Source organism: Centroberyx affinis, unplaced genomic scaffold (assembly GCF_046629955.1).
Source record: "Centroberyx affinis isolate AG114_WGS23_722 - 3 ecotype Tasmania unplaced genomic scaffold, CSIRO-AGI_Caff_v1 ptg007778l_1, whole genome shotgun sequence".
NCBI classification, from domain to species: Eukaryota; Metazoa; Chordata; class Actinopteri; order Beryciformes; family Berycidae; genus Centroberyx; species Centroberyx affinis.
In genome coordinates, this window is record NW_027283910.1 from 170,001 (window position 1) to 189,777 (window position 19,777).

General features: G+C 41.7%; 2 protein-coding genes across 3 annotated transcripts in view; one reads left to right on the forward strand and one right to left on the reverse strand.

Moving 5' to 3' along the window:
- clic5a (chloride intracellular channel 5a) overlaps positions 1–39 on the reverse strand; it is a 5,509-nt gene extending 5,470 nt beyond the window's left edge. The window contains exon 1 of the mRNA XM_071513969.1: positions 27–39. Within this exon, the coding sequence (XP_071370070.1) occupies positions 27–39 (13 nt within the window). The remainder of the gene's footprint in view (positions 1–26) is intronic.
- Positions 40–4,165: 4,126 nt separating this feature from the next.
- enpp4 (ectonucleotide pyrophosphatase/phosphodiesterase 4) lies at positions 4,166–16,934 on the forward strand. Of its 2 annotated transcripts, XR_011694883.1 has the most exons (9): positions 4,166–4,274; positions 6,877–7,126; positions 9,249–9,542; positions 10,276–10,380; positions 11,012–11,210; positions 11,748–11,921; positions 12,698–12,967; positions 14,330–14,489; positions 15,745–16,933. XR_011694883.1 is itself a non-coding variant. In XM_071513967.1 (8 exons), exons 2-8 carry the CDS (start codon positions 6,878–6,880, stop codon positions 14,428–14,430), a joined length of 1,392 nt encoding a protein of 463 aa, XP_071370068.1. In that variant the 5' UTR covers positions 4,166–4,274; position 6,877; the 3' UTR covers positions 14,431–16,934. The 2 variants fall into 2 exon arrangements, 1 of the variants encoding a protein (XP_071370068.1); XM_071513967.1 differs by having other exon boundaries at positions 14,330–16,934.
- The last annotated feature ends 2,843 nt before the right edge of the window (positions 16,935–19,777 follow it).

A 19,777-nucleotide genomic window follows, 5' to 3' on the forward strand; every position in this document is an offset into this window, starting at 1 on the left:
CTCCATCCAAATTATATTATTTCCACTTTGTAATGACATTTTTAAATTGTTGTTTAGATTGTAGCAACACAATGCCATTGCTAGAAAGATTTGTGGCTCAGAAATAAACAGAATTCTGCACAGTCAGACTTTGCTGTCACTGAACTTTTATTTATTACATCGTACCGTAAGCCTCATATCGCAAAATGTATCATGAGATAAGCATATCTTCCCATCCCTACTCTCCACTATTATCTCCTTACATACAGTGTAGACAGTTATATAGTTCAATACTAAATCAACAGTGACAAAAATGTTCCTATATGGCTCCCAGGGATTCAATCTTATCAAATGAGGGTCTGTGGTCCAGTATGTGGCTATCTGGGGGTTTGTGCTCCTGGTCTGGAGGATGGTTCACTCTCCATGACACATATAATCAAAAAAGCCTTGTAGGGTATTATTGCAATAATTTATGCTGCGGCTGAGCTTGTTTCAAAGTGCCGAATTTATGATCTCTGTACACTGTAGCACAACTGGACTTTAGAGTGGAATTGCCAATGTGCTGATGATAAAGCAATAAAATTAGAGTTAGAGTTTGTTTTGTGTGTGTGTGTGTGTGTGTGTGTGTGTGTGTGTGAGGGAGAGAGTACAATGGCTAAGTGACATAAGCAGTGCTGTCGTACTGATAAAACTAAATAAAAATTAACTGGAAAAAGAGTTACCACATGAATTTTTTTTTTTAATTTCTAGGAAGTCCACCAACCATCTCACCCACCGCAGGCAGCCGGCAATAGGAGGGGAATTCAATCTGACACACACACACACACACACACATACACACACACACACACACACACAGGGAATTCACACGGCCATGCGACAGGAACCGTCCCAGCTCTGAGTCAGAACATTCTTGTCAGTTCACTTTATATTTAGAACCAGAGCAGCCCCCTCCAACACACACACACACACACACACACACATCAGGACATGGCATATTAATAGACTTGTAAGTGTGTGTGTGTGAACAACAATGAGGTGTGTAGAAGGTCCGACCAACATCGTTTAGAAATCCAATGCTGCAGTTATTACAATCACCCCACACGTACACACACACACACACACACACACATCAGGAGATATTCACTGACCTTGCACACTTATTCTATTCAGCTGATATGAATGTGATTATGAGTGTGATTTATGAGGGGAAGAAGGGGGGTGTGTGTAGCAGAAATAGAGAGGGAGAGAGAAAGTGTGTGTGTGTGTGTGAAATAGAGAGGGAGAGAGAGAGAGAGAGAGAGAGAGAGAGAGAGAGAGAGAGAGAGAGAGAGAGAGAGAGAGAGAGAGAGAGAGAGGCAGGGACAGGAGGACCTCTAGTGAAAAGCCAAGTACTGTGCAACAGTTCTGAGCATGGAATCTGTGTGTGCATGTGTGTGTACGTGTGTGTGTGTGTGTGTGTGTGTGTGTGTGTGTGTGTGCGTGTGTGTATGTGGCACACACCCTTGTGAGGTGGTGTGTTTGCGTATATATGCCTGTGGCTAATACAGGTGTGTGTGTATGTATGTGTGTGCATTTGTGTGTATGTTTATACAGTTTGTGCATTTGTGTATATAGCCTACTGTATATGCCTGTAGCTAATGGCCTATGTGTGTGTGTGTGTGTGTGTGTGTGTGGGTGTGTGTTTGTCCAGAGATTTTATATTCCACTATTTTACAACCCATATCCCTGATAAGATGTAACTCGGAAAGGGCAACTTTCATTGTGATATCAGATTCTACACACACACACACACACACACACACACACACAGGGTCAGACAGATTAGACTGCTGGAAGGCCAGTTTAGGAAACTGCTGTGATTGAATTATCTGGATTCCTGCTAATATGGCAAATCCAATCCATGTGCTAAAACAAACACTAAAAATGATTTATAATGTGACACACACACACACACACACACACACACACACACACACACACACACACACACGTGCACTATATCCTTACCTTAACATATAGTGTGACCTCTGGCTCTGGCTTCTTCTGACCTTCCTCTTTCTCAGAAGAAGAAGAAGAAGACGAAGAAGAAGACGAGGATCTGCGTGACGCTTTGCCCCCCTCCTCCTCGTCCTCCACCTCCACCTCCACTTCTGGAGACCCCCTGTCCCACAGCAGGTCTCTGGTCCTCCTCTCCACCTCCTCCACCTCCTCTACCTTCTCCTCCTCCTCCTCTTCTTCCTTCTTCTCTTTCTCCTCGTCTTCACCCTCGGAGTGCGAAGACGACGACGAAGAAGAAGAAGAGGACGAAGAAGAAGAGGCGCTGCTTCGCCTCTCCGCGGTGGGAGGGCGGGGCGGCGGGAGCGCGGGGGGAGCCGGTATCCGCGCGGCGGCCCGCCCGGTGTTCTCGTACTCGACCGGGGTCGACGGCAGCTCCTCGTACGGCGTCTCGTAGTTCAGCGTGGTGGAGTAGAGCGAGGAGCTCAGGTCGTAGCTGCCGGACGTCTGGTTCTCGTACGTGGCGTCGGCGGTCTCGTACACGTTCTCGGTGGTGGGGTCCATCCCGGCGCGTGCCTGTCGGAGCTGGGGGTCGGCTGAGGTGACGGTTGGTGAGCGGTAGGTACCTGGCAGGGTGCAGAGGCAGAGTGGACGAGATGGCGGTGTCGTCCGTTATCACCGACGTGCCCCGGGACTTTGGACTGGGAGGGAGAAGGGGCAATGCCAAGAGAAGACAGCGGTGAGCCTTAAAGGAAAAGACTTCTAGGCCTAACGTCAACAGTTAGCATGTTATTGCAAGTTGCCAGGTGAAAAGCTTGTAGCCTATCTCCAAAACTTTTCAGGAACTCAGAAAAACAGCCATTGACCAGTGACCACCATGCGTTTTTGAGTTTGTCTAATTGGTTTCAGGGTGGGAGATTTTCTCAACTCACAGAGGAGAATAGAATCTTCCAGTTGAAGCGAAAACATGAAAATCTAAGAGGTTTTCACCCGACAGCAATGTGGTATTGCCGATATGGTTTTGCATTGGTCTAAGACAGTCCTAACCATATGGAGTGTCATGCCTTCATTTAAACTCTGGAAAGGTCAAGTAGCCCCACCACTGGGCACTGAGCATGAAGCCTCCCAGCTACTACATAAGAGTTACACATTCCTCATATATTGAGAGAGGTCACGCAATATCTATTTAATACACATGCAATATAATATGCATTCACCTCCTATGGGTATATTTGAAGTTAGCAGTTTGGTGCATGAAGAAAAAGACCAGCCGATGGGCAAAATGATTGCTGGCATGAAAGTGAAACTCAGATTGAATATTATCGAAGTTACTGGCTATCCTCAGACATTTCCCTGTAGAATAGCTTAGTTATATTTTACAGCATGGAATCTACTTTGGAAATATGAGTTCATGGGTATCAGTTGGGTGTTTAGAAACCATATTTAAAAAAAATTAAGGGAGCATTCAGGACCAATGTCCCCTCTAATCTGTGTGCCCGGTGCAAGATAGTTGTGTGACCTATGTCTAATAATTTATCATATTAACCAAGTAATAATCTCCTATCAGTCATCAGTGATCCAGCTCCACATGTATCTAGAGATTGAGTCTATGGAAACAGGTTTTGAAGTTCCGGTGGCAAATTGTATTACAGATATTGTAGATGTAAGTAGTTCCGCCATAATAGACACACCTGCATGAGATAACAAGGTAAGGTATTTATGAAAATATTTAAACTATTCAAAATTTGTGATCAACGAGACTTCTTGAAAGCCTGTCCAATCGTTGTATGCGCGTACGAAGCCCGCGCGCCTTCTCTGGACGTTGATTCGCTGCTGGAGCTGTCAGTGTGTTTTACTAGCCCATGAAGGGACAGCTGGTCAAGCTAGCCAGAAGAAGACCGGAAGTCAATGATTTTGCCGTCAAAATAAAAGCGTAATATTTGTCACATTTGGTAAACAAAAAAAAACTATTGCAGTTTTCACCACAAAATACTCAGTTAAATCATAACATTATATATGGAATGACGCAATAACTGAAACATACATAATAATAGAATTATTTTGCATTATGGCTACGGTGTGTGCGTGGTATTTCAATAAGGTTTTTATTTTTTTAAACGTCGACCGGAAGTCGCTTGTTTTAATTCTGACTACTTGACAGCTACGCGGCATGGGTTTACTTTGAGGAAGTTCATTGATGATGCTGCTGCAAAAATAGACCCGGGGTTGGAAAGTTATTTAATGTTACTGTCTGGAGGACGAATCCTTGTCAGACCTTTCTAAACAAAGTCGTCCAGGTAACGTTATTAGACAGTTAGTTAGCTGCTTTCTGCATGTGAACGCCGTAACGTTAGCAAGCTAACATTTGCCTCTGGTTACAGACAGCTGGCGATAGCTGCTCGACTGATAGTGAAAATACTAAAAAGGAATTGCCAATTGGAATATGTAATGTTAGCAAGCTGTCTTCGTTGGACTTCTACACAGGCTTGTTTAGGTGTTAATGTGAGAGATAACGTTAATAGTCAGGGCCTTTCTGTTGGTCTTTCTTTGTCAAAAATTGGGACTTCCTGGTTGTAGGTATCAAATTTACCCGGCCGTTGGCCAGTGTCAGCAAATAGTTTGCATATAAGATTATGGGTTGTGTCATTGCTTTTGCACTTAGGGTATTTACTCAAAAGTGTGTGTGTGTGTGTGAGAGAGAGACACGGACAGAGAGAGAGACAGAGACGGACAGAGAGAGAGAAAGAGACACAAAATCCTGTGTGCCTAGAGAATTTGTGATTGTGTCAAATTGTGAGCTGCATGAGCCAGATCATTTTTTTATTTGGATGCCCCAAATATGTCGAAATAAGAGACAATACTACCCTGGATTGAATATGTACCTCTTTTCTCTAATGTGATGAAACTTCCAGCAGCCTAGTGCTTGGTGCTTGGTGAGGAGGAAGAGACTGCGTGTTGCTGGGAAGTTTGCTACAAACTTTCTGATTTTAACATTTTTTATTGTCTCTATAGATAATAGCAACATAATGTAAAACGTTGTTACATTTCTTCAATTTGTACCACTATGGTCTCGTATTCACTGTGTTTTGTTTTTCCTTTTATCTCTGTGATTTACTTGTAAGGTAAATGTAATGGACTAATGGCTTTGCAATGTACTAAAATGCTTTGGCAACATTGGTTCTCTTACATTCAGGCTAATAAAGCTTACTTGAATTGAATCAAATTGAGAGAGAGACTCAGTTGACTGACTGAATGACTGTCTTTCAGCCTCGCCAAATCACAGCTGTGATTCTAGTCAACCTAATTTCCTCAGATTAACTCCAATTTCATGCTTCCTTTGGAGATCACAGCTTGTGCTCCTCTTAATGCAGAGTTGCTTAACTTATTCAATTCAAAAAGTAAATAGGAAAACTACATTTGATGGCAGTGAGTGGGAGGGAAAGAGAGGGGGTGGTGGGAATTATTACAGTACATTACAAGCTTAAACCCTGGTCAGCACAGTGAGTACGTGCAGTCTGTTTTTTTTACGTACTGTAAGGCCAAATGGTTACTGTGTGTGAAATAAGATCTTTGCATCTCGGCAAAGCAATGTGTATCATCTAATACTAACCTGACACTGGCTTGCATTAACACGCAATGCAGGAGCCAGATAAGATTTACTTGGAATCATTCAAGCAGAAAAGCGCTTTGATAACCTTACAGCTGAATGATAACCTTACATGGCTTTAAACAAGAACCTGTAAGTAAAGGTGAGGTGGGAAGGACAGGGAGGAAGAACACAGGAAATGCTTAAAGCAAAATACCAGTGCCATTCAGAGCTTTAGCCCAATTTACTTGTTTTTAGTCTTTTTTTAAACTTTAGTTCTGCTGTCCTGACTAGCAAAAACACTTCCATTTCTTCCTGCGGGTGTCAGGTAATTGACAGTAAGCAGAGTGTAACTGATATGCACTGATATGAAAACACTCGGGGACAATGAATAACAATAAAACGGAGAAACTTTGACAACTTTGGGGTATCTGCCACAGGCACCCAGTCCAAGATGTTCATCACTTCCTCTCTGTGTTTCTGTTTCTGTGAATGTCAAAGACGCAGACATACCCCGTCATTATATTGATGCCTGATTCAACCCCACACTGTTCTTGCCCAGCCAGTCTTTTGTCCTCAGTTCCTCTTGCTTTTTGTAGCTTCATCCTGAAAGCTGTGGTTGACTGATGATTTGGTCTGTTGCCAAGCGGCTCTCAACTAACATAAGGTTCTGATATTGGTTAGCAATGTGAAATTGAATTTGTCCACAGCTTGGATAAGCCATCTCTTGGCAGAGCTGTTTTCATCAGGGATGTTTGTTTTTGTTGTTGTTCCAGAATTTCAATTTTTTTTTTAGCACACCTTCCCATTCATTTCTATGGAGATTGCTGTTTTTCTGCTTTTTGTGTTTCTGATCTCATCCCTGTTATAGTGTAAATGTAGGCTAACAACTTCAAGAGCAACACATGAGAGAAACTTCATACTTGCACTACAGGTTCCCCCTATACAGTAGATGATCTGATGATATTTTGGAGCCCATTGCTGCATAAATTTGCATATTAATGAGGAGACACTGATTTTCTTGAAACTGCTATAACTGCTTAATGCTTTAAGATATGTTCATATTAATACTGACCATGTGTTATGTGAAGACAAGTATGTTGACATAGAAATATGTGCTAATTAAGGACTCAATTAGCTAAATTAATGATCTAATTAGCATAACTGCTTATGTATAAGATAAGATAATTAATCCCCTTGGGGAAATTATGTACATGTATGTCATAGTGAATATGGCAGGATATTAGGCAACTCAAGTGCCTCTTTTTAAAGTGAAGTAAGTAATTCTCTCTCTCTCTCTCATATCTCTTCAGGATGTTACTCAAAATACTGCTGGGCTTCCTGTGTGGTCTCAGCTCATCAGCTAAAGCGAGGGCCGCAGAAAATGAGACATCCAGCCAGGGTCCTCTGCCACTGCTGCTGGTGTCGTTCGACGGTTTCCGCGCTGACTACCTGCAGAGGTTCCCCATGCCGAACCTGAAGCTCCTGTACAGCGAGGGGGTCCTGGTGGAGCAGCTCACCAACGTCTTCATCACTAAGACGTTTCCCAACCACTACAGCCTGGTGAGTCTGCTGTTAGCCCTGCATCACTGCTTTGAGGTTCTGAAGGACGATGGACTGTCAGACAGCAGAGTGACGCATATCTGCACACATTGGTCCCAGAACACATTTGGTCTCAGAGCCTAAATTACCCCCTCACCCCACACAAAATCTACAGGAAACACTGGATACAGTTGGCTATGCACCGAATGCCTTTACATGGACACAATTTTCTTCCCATTCAGGTCCCATTTGTGTTAAGTTGTTTTTGTACATCTTCATATCCCTATCACAATATCCCAGTATACATGAATAATGGGAATATTCTGAATATTACAATGAAAACTGAGCTCAAACAGACTGTGGAATCTTATTTCGTCTACATGGCGCCACATCGTACAGTGTATTTCTCTGTTTACGCTCAGGAGGATGGACAATGGGCAGAGCTTAACCAGAGCTCTTTGTTGAACATTCAGATCAGCTAACCTAAATAACGCAGTTGTTTGGCCCTTTTGGCTGCACAGTTGAGATGGCATTACTCATGTGTCTTTTCAGGCCTGCTGGTTCCTTTCCACCTCTTAACTGCAGTTGATTGTCAACCTTTTCCAGTCATGCCTGCCTTCGAACATTTTGAGAAATTCATGGAAAAATTGAGTGCTCTGTTTACGAGGTAGTGTAAACATCATATCTTGTTTACAGTGACCTGGGACTGAGCTGAGCTTTAACATACCCTGGGATATTTCAATATTATCTGGCTTAGTGATGCATGTAAGCATGTTGACCCCATATACTGTTGGTTTTCGTAGGCTGTGCAAACTTAATTTTGCACAGCCAACTTATTTGGTTAAAACATGGCAGTAAGCCTAGATAACTTCAGGTCCTCTCACTTCGGCAGTGCAGATGAAACTGAATTGTGTTTATCATGACAGACATTAATATTCTCATTTGTTTGGATTGCAGACAGCATTGTAGTGGCAGTTTACGTAAGGTAGTCATTGAAGAAATGTGAGATATGTGGTGGTTGAAGGTTCTGAAGAGTTCATATTATACAGCCAAGAATCAAAATTATACAAATGGTTCAGAGACAGAGATCTTTAACTATAGTTGTAACTAACTGACTTTGCTAGATAAATAATTTAGTGTTTATTCTGTAGTACATGGATATAGTGATATTCAAGAGTGAGTCATTAAAGGTGCATATGCACAGCCTATCCATAGTGAGACTTTAACTGGGACATAAGCCAGTATCCTGAATACAGGGAGCATGGATACACTTGCGCATGGGGAATATAAGATTGACCAAATTATTTAAGACTCAGGATTTCTGAGGCGTAACTCATTGATTCATAGTTCCACCCTCCATGGCTTGTTTGACTATCACCTTTCCTCACCTGTGAGCCCTCATCAGTGAACTGCAACATCTGTGACCTTTAACCTTTAGCCCCCACCCACCACCCCTCTCCCCCTTACTGCTGACCTCTTCGGCCTAGTGGCTATGACGTCCATTTATTTCCATGCTCTAGGCCGAAACGTTAGCATGTTTGTTGACATGGCCAAAATAAATTGGTGAAATTGAGATTAGTCAACTTCGTCCTGAAGATCTGTGTGTGTACTAGCTGTTTACCTTTGGGTATTTGATGTTGGAACTTATTTGAAGTTGTAAGAAGCCAGCTGAACTGCTGTACTGTCCTTCCATCCTCTGTGTTAGTAAATTTAGTTCGTTAGCTACCAATCTGACCCTGTAGTGCATGAAGCTAGGTGGTCATGTATGCCGTTTTTTGGTTTAATATACAACTTGCATCATCAAGGTATTGCTGCAGAGTGAAAGTCCAGTGTGAGCTAGGGCTTTCAGTGTGTTCACCTGCCTGCCACATCTAGTTAATGGGGCCTAGTGTGTAGGGAGAATGTCCTTCAACTGGAGGACCCAGGTCCAAACCACATGTAGACAGGCATCCGTTTCAAAAGTTTCTGTACAGGGATCAGTGGAGCTTCAATTTACATTATAATTATCATCAAGTATATGTAGGGGAAACATTGTGTATAAGAGCAAGTACTTGTCATTAGGAAACAGACCATGGCTGGGTCTAGCCTCACGTTCTAGTATCACAGATATCACATAATTATTTTTTTTATTTTCACTCTCCAGGTGACGGGGCTGTACGCCGAGTCTCACGGCATTCTGGCCAGCCGCATGTACGACTTAGACAGCCACAAGCTCTTCAAAGCGGGCAAGGACACCGACCCGCTTTGGTGGAACCAGACCCAGCCGCTCTGGATCACTGCACTGGACTCGGGCTACAAGACGGCAGCCATGATGTGGCCCGGCTCGGACGTGACCATCAGGAACCGCACGGCAACGCACTTCTCACCCTACAGCTCTTCCGTGACGTTCCAGGAACGGCTGGGGAACGTGACGAACTGGATGATAGGGAATGGGACGGTAGGAATGGCTGTCTTGCATAACCTTACTGGACCTTGTAATCACTGTCATGGACGTATTTCCACTTCATTTTGTTTGCTTTTCTGGTTGAACGCATCTACAGTGAGTATCAAAAGTCTACACATCCTTTCAAATGTTCTATTTTTTATTGTCTTCAGGCATGAAGGCAACCCATTAAACCTATTAAAGTAATAATCCATGGCATTTTTGTAGAATTTTCTTTTTTGCTCACTGTTTTATCACTGTTCTAAACGCCTAGCAGCGGAACAGGAAGTGATGCATTTTACGTTTCCAGCAGCAGCCACATTTGTTTGTTTAAAGTAAATAGAAGCAGAACTGGGTAGTTGGCGTGAGCAGCGACAGCCAGAACAGACAAAGAAAAGAGCGCCACCTACAGAAACTCAAAGTGCATCAACAGAAAATACTGGACACACTGTTGGATTGAAAGGTGATCTCTGGGGGGAGCAGTGCAGAAACAAAGATGGAGACAAAATCAATAAAACAAGCATCTTGCGGATTACCACTTAAAATTAGATTTTCATTTGAATTACAAAACTAGTTAAAAAAATTTTGATTTAATAGGGTTCCATTTCAGGATTCTAGGCAATAAAATCTAGAAAGTTTGAAAGGGTATGTAGGCTTTTGATATCCACGGTATTTGTACATCTGTCTAACTATATGTCTGTCTCGTTGTCTCTCTGTCTCTCTCTGTCTCCCCTCCCCATCCATCCAGGAGAAAGGAGTGATGTTTGCAGCGCTCTACTGGGAGGAGCCTGACCGGTCTGGTCACATATTCGGCCCTGATAACACCACCGCCATGGGCAACGTTCTGAAAGAGGTATAGAAGTCTGGAAGTAGTTGGTTAAGACCTAAAACCTCAGAGGAGCTTGCTGGATCACTAAAAAATATAAATCTCACACGCATACAGTATGTGCATAGAAATCACTAAGATGCTAGTAGAAAAAAACACAGCTGTACACACTGCCGTACATATATGCATATTCATATAGACACATACAGGGCTTTTTGCAAGGTACACCGTCTCCCTTAGTCAAACTTGAGTTAAAAGAATTTTGCATTTTTCATGCTGGCCAGACTTTGCAGGGCTTATCAGCATGATTTGAATGTGTCTCGGACCAATCAGATTGCTTGGGTTAAACGTGGCACATACGTGATTACACCTGGTTTGTGCCTGTATGTGTCTTTTTCTGTGGCTGGGTTTCCATCCAAGTATGATTACATGAATTATGATGAATTGAACTAGAAAAGCTGAATGGAAGCAGCAAATATTGATTAGACTTGCCTGCACAGTTCTGCACAGTCAGACTTTGTTGTCATTGAACTTTTATTATCGTATCGGGATTGTATCGAATTGTGAACCCCATATTGCGTATGGAATCGTAGCGTGAGATAACCATATCATCCCATCCCTACTGATGACTGTGTTTCTAACATGTGCATGTGATCAGGTGGACGACAACATCGGCCTGCTGATATCGGAGCTGAAGCGGACCGGTCTTTGGGGTCGCGTCAACATCATAGTGACCAGCGACCACGGCATGGCCCAGTGCTCGCCCGACCGCCTCATAAAGCTGGACGACTGCCTGAGCTCCGACGACTACATGCTGGTGGATACCTCCCCCGTCGCAGCCATCGTCCCACACAAAAGTAACCAGCCTTGAACAGAACATGAGATGAGCTATCCGAACCCAAAGTCAGAGAAACACCAGTGCATACAAACACATCATTTTTGTATATTTACTTTTTGGGGATCTCAGGTTTTCCTACTTATTTCTTGTGGGAGATGACAGTTTTCTCACTTGTTTGTGTTCTGGATGTTTGCATAGATGTGGAGTTACTGACACAGAAATAGATGGCATTAGATTTGATTCAAAAACAGATACACACTCTTTGATCTTTGATACGGTTGCCTATTGAAAGGCAAGCAATGTGAAATCATACATATTTGAGAAGCTAAATGGAATTTTAGAAATGTATAGAGATATTTAGACATCCAAAGACAATCCCCTATGACTTTTTAGACACAAACAAGAAGCGTGAAAGCTTAGGGTAATTGTTTTCTGATTTTCCGGATTTGGCTACACCATTCTCCAATAAGGGAAGGTGCTGTTTTTAGGATGTTGCTGAGGTTATTTGTGTGTGTGTGTGTGTGTGTGTGTGGGTTTGCGCGTGTGTGTTCCACAGACCCAGAGGCCGCATTCGATAAGCTGAAAAAGTGCCACACCCACATGACAGCCTACCTGAAGCAGTCCATCCCTGATAGGCTGCACTACCGGAACAACCAGCACATCCTGCCAATCATATTGGTCGCTGACGAGGGCTGGACCATAGTGCAGCAGGGTGACAAGCTGCCGAGGCGTACGTCTGCTAACCGCATGAATTCCTCGTTCTTGTACAACTGTTTTAGTTGAATGTTTGCCAGAAATTTGGTCAACAACAAAATTCACCTTTGAAAAAATACAAGTATTCAGTATTTCCCCCAGATTTGTATTCTTGTCTTGCCTCTGAAACTGCATTTAGACCATCATGGGACACTAAAACTCTCCATTGAAACCCAGACTAATTCAATTATTTGAGGGTTAGCAGCTCTTTAAGACAGGGAGACCCACCTCAGCCTAATTTGGTAGGGAAACTCCTTTTAAATGAAGACTTAATGAATGAATCAATTTACGAAAAACATTATTGAACAATTAAATGAATAATTAAAATGTGCAAAGAAAAAGATATTTCATTACAGGTTTTGCAGACAGTGTTTATGTAGCTGTAGTCAGAGAGGAACCTCCACCATATCGGTAGTGGATAACACTGAGTGGCAGATATTGGTCTAACCCAACACACTTCAGTTCAGTTAGAGTAAGGTAAAATCCATTGGCTGTCCAAGTATTAGACAGGAAAAAATCCTGTTGGTTAAGCTTAGGAAAAAAAATGCATTCTCATTGTATCTGGTTGTTAAAAACCTGTTTGCTAACATAGAGGTTTTGCATGGATGTCTTCAGTGTCAGAGGCATTGGTTCAGGCATCCTCAGTCAACACTTTAGTCATCCAACCTCTGTTATGTGCTATAGGATTGTGTAACAGGTTTTACTGGAGGGAGGGTTAATGGTATTAGCGTCTCACTCTCCCTCTCTGCTTAGTGGGCGATCACGGCTACGACAACTCCCTACCCAGCATGCACCCCTTCCTGGCGGCGGCGGGGCCCAGCTTCCGTAAGGGCTACCGCACCACGGGGCTGCAGAGCGTGGACATTTACCCGCTGATGTGCCGCCTGCTCTCCGTGCCCCCGGGGCCCAACAACGGCACCCTGGCCCAGGCTCGCTGCTTGCTGGCTGGGGAGAGCTGCATGGACGCCCCCATGGTGGTCGGCCTGGTGGTGGGAGTCCTGCTGCTGCTCACCGCAATCACCCGTGAGTCTCAGTTATGATAATATTAATAATAATAGTAATATTCTTTTATTTTTGTAGCACTTTTCAAAGCACAGGCACAGGTACACAGGGAAAGTAAAGGCAAGAAACATTAAAGTAGAGCGCGTACCACATAACGCTCAGTCCTTCCCGCAGCGACCCGGGTTCGAATCTGACCTGTGGTCATTTGCTGCATGTCCTCCCCTCTCTCTCTCCCATACCTTCCTGTCTCTCTCCCACACTGTTGCTATCAATAAAGCATAAAAATTCCTAAAATAAATCTAAAAAAAAAAAAAGTAAACCGTAAAAGGGAGGTCAAAAGTAATTAATAAGTAATTAAGGTATCCACAGGTCCTTGAAAAGTCCATTTAGATTTCCATTTAGATTAACTTAGGTTAGTGTTAGTTATATCTGCTTTAATAAACAGTACAAAGTTGATCCAAAGACGAGGAGTAATATAGGATTTATTATGAGTAGATCATTATTTATGAAAAAGCTTTGTTCCAAAATTAGATTGAAGGGGAAAAAGTGTCATCTATGCTCATAAAATGATTGAAGGCACAAAATGAAAACAAATTGTGGTACTTTTTGAAGGATCTTCATAGCTTGAGTCCTTGGTTAACAACTTTCCAAACTGGCGCCCCTGTATTTTAGATTTTTGTCTGTTCTCTTTTTTTTTTACCCAAAATACATGCATAGTATGGTATTTTAGAAATAAACTCTTCGTATGTCACTTTTAATTCCAATCAAATTTATTTCACCTATTAAGTCCTAGATGTAGATGGAGGGGACAAAGGTTACATGAGGATTTCATGGAATGATCAGTCAGAACAGTCAAGTCTCTTCCCATCTTCTATCGTAGGCTGAAAACTTTCCAAGAAAATACCTCACATCTCCTGCCTCTTACCATCCTCTCTCATCTACTCACTCTGACTGCTCTTGAAGAAAATCCCTTTATTTCTCTTCTTAGCTCTCATTTTATTTCTTTCCTTGGCTTCTCTCTCTTATATGATCATTCTAGGGCCACAGGATTATTATCAGGGCACTGTGACTCTGACCTTTGACCTTCGTACAACACCAAACATTAGTATCTGTACATTTACGGAGGCACTTCTACCTCTCTGCTCGGCTCTTATTTCTCTCATTTCACTTCTCTATCATCCATGATCATTCTAGGGACGCGGTAATATTTGATCCATCTATTGTCCGGGTGTTGTAGCTCCAACCCTTGACCTTCATACTGTTGCTTGTAATATTACTGATCGAAGAATTTAAGCTTGTTCTCCCTCCTAAGAGCCGGATAAAACCCTAAAATGTCAATGTAAACAGAGGACTAAAACTAACCGGGACGTCTTTCCATCTCAGTTCTCTTCAGACTGCTGAAGTCCCGCCGCCCCTCGGGCTCCCGGCCCTTCCAGAGGCTGCAACTGGATGATGATGATGACGACGAAGCCTTGCTGGAATAGACCAATCAGAGCCGGCCGTCACACACCAGTATCCAATCAGATGTCTTCCCTGTGTGATTGTGGGTTTTTTTTGTCTGTACTGTAAATCAATGGATAATGATTTGCTGTGTGTTTTAGACTTCGGTATGAGAAGAGTTGCTGGTGGTGATGGTGAGGATATTGTTGAATGCTTCAATAGGTACTTGACATGTTGCACTTTAATAGGCCGATGTTCTCACTAAGGCTACTGCCCTAGCTTTTACTCTGGTGTGTGTGTGTGTGTGTGTGTGTGCGACTGTGTGTTTGTGTGCATGTATGAAGACCTGTTGCTTTAAAAGCCTTAGGCCTACTGACCAGTAGAGCACATTACGTTCTCTTGTACAATGTGAAACAGTGGCTCACAATATGAAAACAGCCACAGGAGTTAGTGATATAATCGTCATTACTTCTGATTCTGAATGAATGAATGTTACTGTTATAACCAGGGATGACTTGAACATGTGAAGAAGCCATTAGAACTTGTTTTGAGGAAATAGAATATTTTATTGGGGCGGCAGGATGAACTATACCAAAGTTGATAGTTTTATTTTGGGATATAAATATTTCTTTTATTTGTTTAAACTACTGATTTATTTTTTCTGAGTTTCTTTGGGAATTGGATTCGAAGAGAACTGTATAATATATGGTACGTTTCTGTACATTTTTATTTGGTGTCTTACTGATTTGATTTTATGTTTTTGTCAGCAGAGGGAGTCGATGGCTCATTTGAGATTAGCATTGTACCTCATTGAGATTCTGTTTCTGGAGGAGGAAAGCTTGTAGGAGTTTTAGTTGGGTTTATGTCGATGTCCGTTTCTTTGTTACACTGATATTTCACTTTGGCGTGGCATTTTCATCTCTCAGCTCTACACTCTGGTCTGAGTTCATTGGCACATGCAACTTCCCCGAGGTTGAATTCATTTTATTCAGGCTTTTATTTCCCAGCTGTCTTCATCTAGAATTGCAAACATAAAAACTGAAAAATGCAAACTCAGTTGATACATTTTTACTAATCGAACTAATTTAAATGTTATCATATAGTTAAAAAATAATCACCTAGATGGATCCTTTTTTCATGTTATTTTATGAAGAAGTGAAGAAGAATGTTTTGGTTTTGGTTTTTTTTAGCAGAAGGGGAAAAAAAGCTTACATGTGACATCTCTATTACTGGGATGCAAGCACTGAGAACCATAAATGCCATAACAAGGTGAAATGGTGTTTTGAAGAAGATGATTTCTAATTCAAATTGTTCAGTAGGTCTATTTTAAGATTATTTTTTTTACCTTTATTGGATAGGTGACAGTAGAGAGAGACAGGAAACATTGGGGGAGACAGAGGGGGAGGACATGCGACAGAGATTCCTGTCTGGATTTGAACCCAGGACGTCAGTTACATAGTATACACCTTAACCAGCTGAGCCAACAGGACACCCCAGTTGTTCAGTAAGTCTAATTGTAGTTGTATCCAGTCAATGCTTTTGTATGTTATTTGTACCAAAGATGATCATTTATATTCACATCAAGTTCGCTCCAAAATGAGATCTTAACCGTCAAAATGGAAGCAAAGTTATGGTTCAAAGCGGCACTCCTCATACGTACATTTTCCCAGCCGCTCGAGGTTCTTGAACAGGCCAACTTCTGGCCACGAGCCTGCTTCTCTAACCTCGTTCTTACTGTATGTTCACGCATGCATTCCCGTGAGTGTGTGTGTTCTTCTGTCTGCTGGAACAAACAAGTAGGAGGGTTCTTCGTGGTTATATTTAGGGGAATCGCCACGTCCAGACTTTTACTATGTTCCGTCTTTGCACTTCCATGTTGAAGGTGCAACATGTTTTTAACATTTTTAAACATCAGCGTATGTCAAATTAATTGTGATTCCTTGGTATAATTACTGTAAACAAATGAGTCCCACAGTAAAGCAACCTCCCTTTGAGCCGTAAAGCAATCCAGCAGATTTCTTGCCAAATCCAACCCAGTGACACACACAATGTAAAAGGCAGCGTAGAGGCTGCCAGTCGTCATGGTGATGGTCTTGTTTGTTTACGGTAATGATACTAATGTGTCCAAATGAATGTGGTAATGAAGTAGTGACCTTTAAATGTTGCACGCAGCTCCTTTAAGCTGCGTTCTTTGCACTATATGCGTGTTTGATCCTTCACATTCCTGCACTGAAGTGACATCACAGCTCACATGGGAAGGTGATGGATATTCGTTTGGAGGTTTCATTGTGTGTGTGTGTGTGTGTGTTAATGATTTAGGTATGTCCTCATTCTTCCCTCTGCCAGTGTTTTTCCTCCATATTTGTTCCTGTAGTGACTCTAGTGTAAAAACTCCTTTTGGTATTATGCAAATCCTGCCTGTCCTGTAAGTTACTGAGTGAATTCTGTGGATTAATGAGTTTTTCAAAATCAATAAAGTTTCATGAAAATTACAATTGTTCAATATTGTGTTACTGAAAGGAATGTAAGCACCCCTCACATTAGGTGTGTGTGCGTATTGGGCAGAGTGCAAGGTACACAGCACACAATGGCAAGGACAGAGCGACACACATTTGGAAAAATTAATGTATATTCCTTTATATTTTTTCTTCATTGCAGTCACAACATTACAATGTAATAAAATGGTAAATATATAAAATCGAACTCAATACTGACGCATATACATTTCTGTTTCGTGTTCAAAATCAAATGAACTGTACATGTTTTCATTTATATCTGTTTTACATTGTTTTTAAAATCTGTCATAATTTCTCTGTAAGTCATCTGTATTATTGTAAATCTTTGTTTCTTCACAGATAAATAGACTTTATTTCCAGGAGGTATTGTAACAAAAATAACACATTTCCTAACGCTGGCCATCTAGAGCCATTGAAAATATCATTCAGCTTTTCCCCAAAATGCTTATACTATTATAGACACAGAATACACAGACGAACTTGAGATACAGAAGGTGTCATGTCAACCCCCCCCCCCCCCGCCTATTTCTGTTTGAATATTATGGTTGGTCAGAAACATTCGCTGTTGTCCTGCAGGTAGACAGCTCCAGTGTGAACCGGGAAAAATCCCCGAAGACCAGAAGGTTCCTAAACGGTGTTTTATGAGCCGACGCGAGAAAATGGTTCTGAACACAGTCGATGGCAGCGGCCATCGCTTCTACGGTGAAATCATGATAAGTTAGCCAGACAACCTCTGCTCTCACTAGACAGGGGTGAAAACATAATACTACAGGCCGACTGGCTTCACTTTGGCTGTTCTCTGCCCTAAGTTTGAGATATGTGGTTTGTGTGTTTCACTGTTTACTGGCATGTAGCTGCACACGGCAAATAGGACCATCTTATCAAGTTGTTTAATCGCATGCAATGTCAAAAATGTCCATCTTAACAAATAATTTAAAGCAGTATTTAGGCTTAAAATCTTATTTTTCTTAAAACTGAACAAAACTGCTACTGGGGTGAGATAGTTCCACTTGTTTCCAATGCAAATCAACTTGAATTAAATGTCACTGTTCTGCCTTGTTTCAAGATACTGACTCTTGTTTCGAGACAATTCCTGATACAAGTGAAACTGCATTGGAAACGAGGAAATGTCTCACCCCATTGACAGGACTTTTCACTTGTTTTAAGAAACATAAGATTTTAAGACAAAATCTGAGACAAAAATAACGGGGTAAGATGGACATTTTTGCAACGCACTCACTCTTAAAATCTTTACTTCACTTGACAAGTGGAGTTGTACCGAAAAACAAGTAAAATGAAACTCCCACCGACAGATTTTTTTTCACCCGATTAAGAAAAAATACGATTTTAAGAGTGAGGGTGTGATTACTTGCTGAGATGGCCTTTCTTTGCAGAGTAACAGAAAAATCCTCAGTCCTCAACGGGAATGTGAGAGAGAAGTGAACTCGGGTTTGATTCGCCGAACCCATTATCCGTCCGTTTTGTCCTAAACTTCTATTTTCAGAGCAACTTGACACAAAGACTCCCTGCTCAGATTTGGCTGCCTGGCAAATCATCTCCAAAAAACCTCTTCCTCCCAAGATCTAATATCAGTGTGCTTATAATCAGGACAACACAATGGCACAGACTCCTACCAAAACACAGTAGTTTCCAGTCAAGCCGTATTTTTCTTCTCCTGCCGTACATTCTGGATATTTATAAAGAACATTTACTATCAGTACATCAGAAAGAGCCATCTAAGCAAACCCATCAAACATAGATCCAACAGAGGAAGATTACCAGAAAAAGGTATTTACAATCAAAATGCCAACCACAGGAAAAAACAAAAAACAAGGTACTTTTGCACATCGAATCTCTAAAGCTACTTTTTTTTTCCAAGCTGAAGAACATGGGACGGCAAAAACACAGTAGAAAAAGCATGACCCCTACAAAATAAAGACTGATTTGAGCCCATGGTACATCTTTTAGATACATCCACCTAAGGTTTAGTTTGACCCTGCCCTGTGCTTATAGAACCCAGACCTGGGGCAAATGTCTGCGAAATCCTTCCGGCTCGTTTTCCGTGATTGAATTTGAGAGGAACTGGTCTACGACGGCGTATTAGGGCCATTGTAGGTTGAATTCTTTTTTTACCGCAGCTGGGGGGGAGGCGGGAAAAAACTCAGAAATTTGAGAGAAAAAACTCTGAATTTCTGGGATTAAAGTCCGAAATTTACAAGAAAAAAAAAAACAAACTCAGAAATTTTGCAAGACAAAAAGCAGAAATTTGCAAGAAAAAACGGCATTTCTGAGACGAAAGAAGTCAGAAATTAAGGAGAGAAAAAAACCTTAAGATTTGCGAGATAAAACTCAGCAGAGATGTGTGAGAAAAAACTCATAAATTTACAAGTCATAATTTTGTGAGAAAAAAAAACGCAGAGATGTGTGAAAAAAAACTCAGATTTAAGCAAATTTTTGAATTTTCTTTCTGACTTTAATCTCAGAACGTCTGAGTTTTTTCTCACAAATTTCTGAGTTTTTTTCTCGTAAATTTCTCAGTATATTCCTCCCTTTCCCTCCTGCTACAATAAAAAAACAAAACGTAACCTAATATGGCCCAAATATGCCGTCGTACTGGTTGGATTGTGCTGAAAACTACCGAACAACCCTGCCAGGTGAAAGCGAGCACTTCCAGGTTCTGATTGGGGAAAAAGGATTTCAAGTGTAATTTGACTCAGATCTGGTAGAAACTGGTCTGAGATCAGAAAGAGCTTATAGCGTCTGGCCTCGAGTTCTACCAAACTACAGTGAGAGACGATACTTTCACAGCTCTGGACCAAGCAAGTAAAACTTTGGCTAAAAAAAAGCATATGAAGCATTACCGACACACTCTCTC